This window comes from Sinocyclocheilus rhinocerous, unplaced genomic scaffold (assembly GCF_001515625.1).
Source record: "Sinocyclocheilus rhinocerous isolate Xijiao unplaced genomic scaffold, SAMN03320098_v1.1 scaffold878, whole genome shotgun sequence".
Lineage (NCBI taxonomy): Eukaryota > Metazoa > Chordata > Actinopteri > Cypriniformes > Cyprinidae > Sinocyclocheilus > Sinocyclocheilus rhinocerous.
In genome coordinates, this window is record NW_015664312.1 from 524155 (window position 1) to 534845 (window position 10691).

General features: G+C 36.3%; 1 protein-coding gene across 1 annotated transcript in view; it reads right to left on the bottom strand.

The window, feature by feature from the left end:
• The window catches only part of mmp15b (matrix metallopeptidase 15b), a 39342-nt gene that overhangs the window by 12295 nt on the left and 16356 nt on the right, over window positions 1–10691 (bottom strand). The window contains exons 3-5 of the mRNA XM_016540824.1: window positions 8696–8818; window positions 8289–8596; window positions 613–774 (exon numbers count right to left, since the gene is read on the bottom strand). Coding sequence (XP_016396310.1) covers window positions 613–774; window positions 8289–8596; window positions 8696–8818 — 593 coding nt within the window. The remainder of the gene's footprint in view (window positions 1–612; window positions 775–8288; window positions 8597–8695; window positions 8819–10691) is intronic.

Sequence of the window (10691 nt, forward strand, 5' to 3'; positions counted from 1 at the left end):
AGATTTAGACAGATTTGTGAACAATATTTGAGAGAAATAGGCCTTTTGTGTACATAGAAAAAGTCTTAGATCTTTGAGTTCAGCTCATGAAAAATGGGGACAAAAACAAAAGGGTTGCGTTTATAATTGTGTTCAGCGTATATATAAGTAATATATATAAGTTTTATCCCACAATTTTTTCTTGAAAATCTGCAAGATATAAACTATCATTTCTGAGAATAAAAGTCAGAATTGTGAGATCTAAAAAAAAAGAGAGGGGGGAAAAAGTCAGTTGTCAAGCTTTTTTCTCAGAATTGCAATTGTATATATACCACAAATTCAATACTTATTTTCTCGCAATTCTCACTCAACTCGAAAAGAAAAAAAAAGCTTTTTTCCACCAAGGAATAAAAAATAAAAAAGGTAATTGTGACTTTGACAATTTCCCTCAAAATCAGCTCATGAAAAATGGGGGCAAAAACAAAAGTGTTGCGTTTATAATTTTGTTCAGTGTATATATATATATATTTTTTTTAATTCCGTGATGGAAATCTGCTTCCATAGATCAGAGGTAATATGCTGCAAAACCCATGTTTCCATGCCATATTTAAGACATCGCAGGTGTCAGGTTACCGTAAATCTGCTGGACCCCACGGAGATCATCCTCAGGCAGCTCAAAGTTTTCGGTGTCCATCCACTGGTAGAAAGGAGCCATAATAGCCAAAGGATTATTGGAGTGTTCCAGTCCAAGGGCATGGCCCAGCTCATGTACGGCTACCAGGAACAGATCATTACCTACGGGGAGACACATATTAAATATCACAGGCTGTGGTATAAGAGAGATCTGATGGTCAGCAATGAGGACAAGAGCTAATTTACTAAGGTCACTAGTAAAGAATGTCTGATACAACAGCTTATTAATCTTCATTCGCTCTGGGAGATCACAGCTGCATTTTATGGGCACTCTGACTTAAGGACACATGATATACTGCGTATCAACTAGAGCATTACATTTGCTGCAGTTAAGTGCGCACATTAAACAAAATCGCTACTAGTCTTGCAGAAGATATAGAAGTGCAGCTATATTTAGTTGACTGGGTAAATAAGACATGAGTGAAGAGGAGAGTGTGGAGCATTTTAGGGGAAGTTGGGAAAAGGGTTCCCTCTGTTAGTTCTTCCTCAGTGCTGAGAAGATGTGCACTTTAAAGTGGCATGAAATAAAAATGGACTCTCCTTATCTTAATACATCTTCCCGACCTAAACAGTTCATCGGTGCACGCTATTCCAAAGACAAATGTTTGTCTTTGAATTTTTCAAAATGAGACTGAACTTGCTTTCCTTTTTGGCTGACGTCACTAAAACTGCTTAAGTTTCAATCTGTGAGTGCGGGCAGGTGTTTCAGGAAGGGTAATAGCCCCAAACTTGATTGCAAAATCTAGTATGGATCATGTACAGTAGTATGGAACACTTACAACAATCCAGTCAAGTCCTGCCCTACCATTTTTTTCTCACTGAAGTTTCACTAAATACATCACTTTACAGAAGTAAAATGGGTTTGCAAATGATGCTTCATTTTGACTTTAAGTTAGTTTTTACACTTGGATTGTTTGGTACACAGCAGAGTTTGATCCCCACAGATCCGTCTCTCCCCATTATGTTCGCCAAAGGCAACAATGGGAAATGCATTATTTCACTATAAAAGGCAAACAGTTTATCAATATTGGTTAACAAATTAGGCTGGATTGCTTTCATACCAACTACGAACCATGACTACATGAACCGTACCCCAGACCTCCACTTTCTAGTGCACACACGAGTTTCTCAAAACCACATTTAGACAAACCAAACCAAACTCTGACATCAAACTGACTGTGGCCCACACCAAACGTGTGAAAACAGCCTCAATTTGTACTTGGTTTGTGATCTTACCCTTGTGAAAAATAAGTACACTTTAGCACAGTTTTAAACAGGGTTATAATAGTTAACTAAAACTAAAATTGAAAAAAAAAAACACTTGTTACTAAAAGTTAAATAAACAATAACAATATACAGTATATATACACACACACATTTTTGCTAAAAATAACAAAAGCACAAAATTACTAAAACTTTTAATTAAAATTAAAACAGAATATATAAAAATAAAAAAGACACAAAATAACTATAATATTATCTCAATGATACTAAAATAACACTAAAAAAGGACAATTATATATGGAAATTATATACTTAAAAAATATATACTTTTAATTTTCGAACATTTAATTAAATGATAATTTTTTAAATTTCAAATTTATATTAAAAGCAATTAGCTGAACTTGATTCACTTAATTACATACGTTTTATAATTACTTCAATTGTTTTCTATTATCAATATTTTAAACATGTACTGCCAAATGTACTAATATTTGGGTAGTACTTTACAATAAGGTTCCATTAGTTAATGTTAGTTAATGTATTAACTAACATGAACAAACAATGAACAATTAATTTATTAATCTTTGTTTATGTTAGTTAATGAAAATACAGTAGTTCATTGTTAGTTCATGTTAATTCACAGTGAATTAACTAATGTTAACAAGCACAACTTTTGATTTTAATAATGCATTAGTAAATGTTGAAATTAACGTTAACTAAGATGAATAAATGCTGTAGAAATATTGTTCATTCTTAGTTCATGTTAACTAAAGTAGTTAACTAATGTTAACTAATGAACCTTATTGTAAAGTGTTACCAATATTTGTAATTACACATTTGTAATGATTAAGTTGCAATTGAGTACATTCATAATATATTAATTAAATGTAATATTGAATAACGCACTAGAGTCAAAATTGTAAATCAACTTCTTTGTAAATCAAAGTACACTTATTTTTTTGTTGACTAAGCAGATGTAAATCACAACAAAAATTATTAAAACAATATTTTACAATACAGTACTTTAACATAAAACACTTAATTTGAGATTATACTTTTAAAAAGTGCACTTTTGTCATACTAAAGTGTTAAGAAACAGTAGTGAAAGTGTATGCTTGGGGCAACATGCTGTTTTTTGTAATGTCTTATGATACATTTGATGAAATATTATGTAAAATATTTGAAAATACTTCTTTACTTTCCAATGAAGGTGACTAATATTTTTTTGTAGGCAATTATATGCACGGAAATTGATGAAAAATGCACTTTTCGTTGGACAAAATATGGAGTCATGTGACATGTGCACATGTCCTGAAAGTGGAAACAAAATGGACCCCTGTGGGTCATGTGACCACTTTTTTGTATGCTCATTTATTAGTATTTGACTTCTACTTCCCTGCATTGGTCAATTAAATGAGTGTCTCATTTTATAAAAATATATATATATATATGTTGTGTTGCCTGGAGGCAACACGGTACCATAGAGGGTTAAAAACTCTCCTCCCATAAATTGTGTCTGAAAGGGACACTCCTACAAATGCATATGCAATAAGGTCAGTCGCAAAAATTAAAATGTGTCGACGCCTTTTCAGGGCTAATTTTTCAATGTGCTCTTTAGTAAATCTTCCTGACAGTGATCGTTTGCTTTGTAAATCTGTTGTTAGTAAATCTGGCCTTTACTGTAAGCAGAATTTCATCTCATTAATATTACATTATCTGCAATTTTAAGAAAAATACTGCAAGTGCACATTCAATACATATTCATATGAAAGTAGTTTGTGGATCAGTCCAGAACATTTGCAATTATCTGCACACTACAGAGATTTATTGAAACGCTCACAGTGACAGTGCACTCAGTCGGTGACTGATTTTAATCATGTTCTGTCCCCATTTTCCAGCTACCACAATGATCTGTGACTCTGCGGGTGTAAATGGCTCTATGCAATTCTTAAATCCGGATTTCAGGGGGAAAAAATTATTGACTGCTTCCTTTTAATACTGACGGTATCCATTATTATCTAGTGTGGACAATCCAAACCATCCATGCAGGACGTCTGAAGTCATCAGACAGTAATGTTGCTTGTTCAGAGTTTTTTTTTTTTTTTTCAGAGAGGCAACATCATTAGGGCTAATAACTGTGCAGATAAGAGAAGTACTGAACTTGCTGTCCTAATGCTTTCCGACAGTTCAATCAATGACGGCTTTCACAGACAAACGCAGTCGTCATTCAAAGCTGCTCTTGTGTGAGAGCCACGACTGTTAAAAGTTGCAACTTCAGGGCAATAGGAGACATCTCTCCTCACAGCTGTGTCATTGTGACTGAGACTTCAACTGTTGCTAACAATGATGATCCTGTAGCCAGACATTAGAAACCTATGGAAATAGGCTGTGGAAAATCCTAGAGATTCCTTTTGAAGTTGCATTATGTGCTTCCTCAGTGAAGGCTGCAGTCAGTGTGTCGGTAATTAATCAAATGTGTCACCATGGAATGATTCATTAAAGCGTTTGAAAAACGAGACATCCCCTGATTAACATTTGACCCTTTTATAGACCAAGAGGCCTTTCCAAGTTACTTTAAAAATCAGGAGCCGTATTAATGCATCTTCCCATCTTAAGGTCATGACACACCATGCTGACTTTGGGGGATTGTCCAGGCCGTTGTTCAGTATCTGTCCGCTCAGATGTCTGTAGCGCAAGACTGTAATTCAGCCCATCATAAATATATGATGCGTGCTTTTCCTCTCAATAACGAAATAAACACGACAAAAACTAACAGTGGTGAAAAAGCAGCAGTTAAGAACACATCTTATTACAGCGATGTGAAAGTTGCAGGAGCTCTACAGTTCAGCACTCCAGTAAAGTCCAGTCACGTCACGTTTATTAGGGGTTCAAGCACGCAGTGCTGAAACCCTATTGAAATCGTTAGGATTTTAATTTTTTTTATTATTATTCTTCTCCCCTAAAACTGATCGTGCAGACCAAACCGTAAAGCCTAGAGACTTGAAACTTGGCCAAATGATAGAGCTCAATTTGGGGAGAATCTATCAAAGTCTCAGCCCAATCGGCCAATAGGGGGCACTACAGCGATCAAAAACGCAAAAGTGCTAATAACTCCTAAACCGCTTATCGTAGACTCCAAAATTCATTTTTGGAATCCTTGGGTCAAGGCAAATTTAAAATGGTCATTCTGATTTTGGGTCTAGGAGGTCTCGTTTTTCCGCAAATTTTAATTATGTCCAAAACCTACTTTTTGACTCACTGTTGCAATGGGGCGCCAAAACGTTCGAAAGTCGCGTACCCATATTACCATAAAGGCTATAACTTGTGAACGAAATGAGATATCTTCACCAAACTTGTTACACATGTGTATGAGCTCAATCTTTGGTCAAATAAAAAAAATTGTGCAGCTCTGCCACTTGGTGGCACTATAATTTTGAAAAAACGATTACTAGGAAACCGTTGGTCCGATCGACTTGAAATTTGGTTTGCAGTGTCAATGACTATAATATATAGTATTTTATGCAATAGATAGCCTCAAATCAAGCAGCTTTACAGTATTAAACATGAAAAACCAGTGTTGCTTTCAGTTAGAATTACAACTTGATTTTCTGTTATAAAGCAGCTCTCCAGTGTTGAGCTAGCTAATGATAAAATATTTTTATTAGTGGAAAAAATTATTTATTTCATTAAAGTGATAGTTTGGTTTGCAGAGATCTGTTTTGATTATCATGACCCTATAAGGCACAGGTGTCAAACTCAGCTCCTGGAGGGCCACAGCCCTGCAGAGTTTAGCTTCAACCATAATTAAACACACCTGATCCAGCTAATCAAGTCCTTCAGGCTTATTTGAAAACTACATGGTTTGTGTGTTGGAGCAGGGTTGGAACGAAACTCTTCAGGGCTGCGAGTTTGACACCCCTGCTGTAAGGTATTTTAAGAGAGATTATGTTGTGAATAAAATTATTTATCCAAAAATAAAGCGTCTTATCACTTACCTTTATTTTGTTTCTTATCCATATGATTTACAAAAGATGTTAGGCAGAATTATGTCATTCAGTTACTTTTTCATTTAGCTAATTAAATGGTGAATGAGAGAGTTTCTCTGTCTGTCATCTCATTTTGTGTGCCAAATATTTTCAAATAATTGTATAATAATTGTAATTACATAATATGATTTTCAAAAGCTGAAGTGATTACCTTTTATTTATTTGTTAGAATATATATAGCTCAATATTTTAAATAATTGCAAAAGCTGAATAATCAAAGTATGATTAATCAGTGAACTAATCGATGATTTGTTGATTAATCGTTGTAATAATCGTTAGATTAATCGATTATCAAAATAATCACTTGTTGCAGCCCTCTTCAACACCATCGGTACTAGTCGGACTCCGTTGAATGTTGAAACGGCATTCTGTTTATTATAAGCATGCGCTGCAGTTTTGTCGTCTGCAGCTTTAAATGCTTGAGCTCTTTAAAGTCGGGTGGATTCTGATTGGCTGTCAATGTTAGAACTTGTGTTAAGATGAAAGTCCCTTTAAGACAAGTAATTTCACTCTGCGGCCATCTTTGAAACGCCTCTCGGGCATGCAAGTGCAACTCCTGTCTCTTTGAATGGGAAAACATCAAATTCTCCAAAACTGTTCGCCAAGCTAAATGTTCATAAATATAAATCATAAATGTTGTTTCTTTTGCTCAAATAGCATTAAAGGGGTGGTTCATTGCGATTTCACTTTTTTAACGTTAGTTAGTGTGTAATGTTGCTGTTTGAGCATAAACAATATCTGCAAAGTTACGAAGCTGAAAGTTCAATGCAAACGGAGATTTGTCTTTTAAAATTCTGGCAGGTTAATGCCTACAAAAACGGCTGGTAGGGCACATGCCGCTGAGGAGAGGGGCGGGACGCTTAGACACGTACTAGAGGCGGTTTAGCCAATCACAACACACTGGGCTAGCTAACCAATCAGAGCCCATCGCCTATTTCTGAGGGAGGGGCTTCATAAAAGCAGGAAATTGATCAGCGCGTTTCTCAGAGAAGGGACAGAGCAGTGTGGAATAAAGGTAAATTATGTGAAAAAGAATGCGTTTTTTTAATGCGTTTTTTAAAAAACGAAGCATCAACACATGTTAGACTGCACCCCATAAACACAATCAAGCCTAGAAAAAAACCACTGAACCACCCCTTTAAAAAAAAGCTTATTTTTCAGGCTAGACCAGGCAGTGCACATTCGCAGTCCTAAGCACACGTCTCCGAATGCTGACTGTTTCTATAGAAACCGGGACTTTACCGATTAGCAATTGGCTCTTTTACTCAGAAGGCTTCGCTCAATAGAGCGGCCATATTGAGTGTTGCATTTTTCCCCCATTCAAAACTATTCGAGTGACACGTCTTGGGTATTCTACAGTCTTCGGTTAAGATCTAAGAAGGTAATGTTCTAAATCAGATCCTAAACTGAAATTAGCATGGTTACTAAACATACATATCAAGTTAGGATATTTCTGTAATATGGCCCCAGGTTTTAAACTTCTGACCTTTTGTACATAGGTTCAAATGGTCTATATCACAAAGTTTCCTTTCCATTTTTTTCAGAATCCTAAATCATCAGGACTATGTGTTTTCAGACTTTGGACCCCACTGCACCTTATTGTTTATCACATACTTCACAGATCTCTAATGCAAAGTGCACAAGAGTCTCTTGGAATGTCTGACCCTCTAAATACATCAACATGCTGCTCACTGGCTCACATACTCACTCATCTGTCTCAAATGATGTCACCCGCCTCCACAGGACCATGAAAACCTCACAATAGCAAATACAAAACAGCTATTAAGTATTTAGAGTGAACACAAAAATGTAGGCTTGCAAATGTGACCTTCTTTTGTTTGCCATAGATTTTGCAGAATAACTTGGATTGACACAGGTTTAATCATTAGACTCTACAGTAAGTGAATACGTTTGTTTCATGATGGGTCTACAAAACAGTGAGATGCAGATGCTGCCAGTCATTCTAAAAAAAATTAAGCAGTACAACTCTTCTTAACACTGATAATAATAAGAAATGTTTGAATGCTAAATCTGCATAATAGAATGATTTCTGAAAGATCATATGACACTGAAGACTGAAATAATACCTGCTGAAAATTCAGTTTTGCCATCACTTGAATAAATTACATTTAAAAAGTAAAAAAACTGATATTTTAAATAGTATTCATATATTTCAATAATGCTGCATCAATAAAATGCAGCCTTGATAAGCATAAGAGACTTCTTTCAAAGATATTAAAAATGCTTACCAACCACAATTTTTGAGTGGCAGTGTATGAACTTAATTTTACATACATGCATATTAGATATTATATAATATTAAATGCTCAGGTCCTTTTAACTCACCTTGTAGGTTTTCTGAACCAATGGTCCAAGGCTCGTCTGAGTCAAAGTGAGTATCTCCACCCATCCCTGGACCAGGGAAGTAAGCGTGTGCCAGGAAACCCCCCTCTCCGTCAAACGGGGAACTGTCACCATGAAAACCAGATGCAAAGAAGATCATAATATCAGGTTCCTTCCGACGGCCGTATTTGACCTCCAGGAAAGGGATCTCATCAAATGTTAGCGGCGTCACTTTCTCCCACACTTTGAAGGCCCGTCGGATGGCCTCATATGAGTTGTACTCCCCAACCTTAGGCGTGTAGTTCTGAATACTGCAGCCATGGCAGACACAAGAAGAACAGTGTTACAATTAAAATCAAAATCACTGGAAATGGTGATTATATGGATTAAAGAGTCAGATCCAAACCCACCTGAAAGTTATATGGCTCTTGTCCCACTTGTGGCCAGTGAGGGCATAACGTTTCCGTCGTACATTGGTCTTGATCGGACCTCCAAACTTGTCTGGGACGCCACAGCGGGGTCTCTTCATGGACCTAAAAAGAAAGGATAAGATGAAGGTTTAGTGTAGAAAAGGAACCTTAATAGGCATGCACAAAATAATGGCATGTTAAGAAAGCTGATGGCCAAATGGAGGCCCCTTTATATCCATCACTGTGAAGCATGGTGGACTTTGATATTAATTACTATGGCAAACATCTGAGCTATGTTGTCTATTATCATAGACAATATGCATGTATAAATTCACCTAGCCTCAGGCCATCCAAAATGTAAATGAGTTTGTTTCTTCATCTGAACATATTTGGAGAAATTTAGCATTACATCACTTGCTCACCAATGGATCCTCTGCAGTGAATGGGTGCCGTCAGAATGAGAGTCCAAACAGCTGATAAAAACATCACAATAATCCACAAGTAAACGACACGACTCCAGTCCTTGTGAAGTGAAACCTGCATGTTCGTAATAAACAAATCCATCATTAAGGCATTTCAACTTTAAAGCTTCGCTTGTGGAGTCCATAATCCATAATAAGAATTCCTCCAGTGAAAAGTCCATCCCCTGTTGTCCTCTCACATTAAAATCCACTGACATATTGTTTAGAGCTGTTTTGGCTTGTAAACTGTGCTTGATCTGTGCATATTCCTCTCCTTAATCAGAATTTTTTTTTTCACCACAGAAAGCAATATTATGGATCGTTGCTGGAAGTTAAATACAACTTGATAGACTTGTTTATTACAAACACAGTATTTCACTTCACAAGACTTGAATTGGAGTAATGTGGACTACTTATGGATTATTGTGATGTTTTTTATCAGCTGTTTGAACTCTCATTCTGACTGCACCCATTCACTGCAGAGCATCCATTGGTGAGCAAGTGAATTTCTCCAAATCTGTTCTAATGAAGAAACAAACTCATCTACATCTTGGATGGAGGGTGAGTACATTTTTAGCAACATTTTCAGCTACTATCACACTGTTTTGATAGTGTAACAAAAACAATCCAACATTATGTGTTATGTGTTAGTATTGGGTGTTATCATAGATTGGTGCAAAAGAATCGCTTGTAAACCCTTGTCTATGGAAATTTAAAATCAAACTCATGTCATGACCAGCTAAAAACAAGGCTAATGTTAACAGTGATAATACATGACCACAGGATCTTCCGCCTAGAAAAGTAGTTCCACAGACATTAAATAACCTGCAATATTCCTTTAAGGTTCTTCTTCTCTATAAGGTGACCTTCATTTTTCTGTTCAATTACAGGTTTAGCAGGATATAAGAGCTTTATTAAAATATTTTTTTTTTATTAAGATGAGCTGAATATGAATTGGTAGTAGCTCTAACAGTGTAGCTCAGGGTGCGAACTACGGGGGAGCTAGGTGGAGCATAAGACATGGGCTCCCCTGAAAACGTGATTTGTGAAATTTTGGGGGCTCTCAAAAATATTGACAATGTGTTATTTTGACGTGCAATTTCAGTTTTGTGTAATGTGATCATCGTGGATTATTATGTGTAAAATTGCAAAAATATCATTCCTTCATGCATGACGGCGATTTAAACCCAATTCACTTCAATAAAGATAACTACACATGCTATTCTTGTCATGAGCATCAAGGTGTGGGGGCGCTGCGGTGCAAATTCCACTATGTTTAGTACATGTTAACTCAAAGATTCGTAGAAAAAATATAAACGCTGGACTCTGTGGTCGATTCTGTGTTAAGGTAAGGCATGTTATTCGCAATTATGTGTTGTGGCTGGGTTGTTATAGGTCTACCTGACTCTCGATGTTTTAGGCCTAATTGAACGGAGGAATTATGGTATTCTTCTGTAGCCCCCACCCCCCCTTATAAAAAAAAAACAAAAAAACAAGTGGGCTCCCCCAAAGTCCACGGTATAGTTCGAACACTG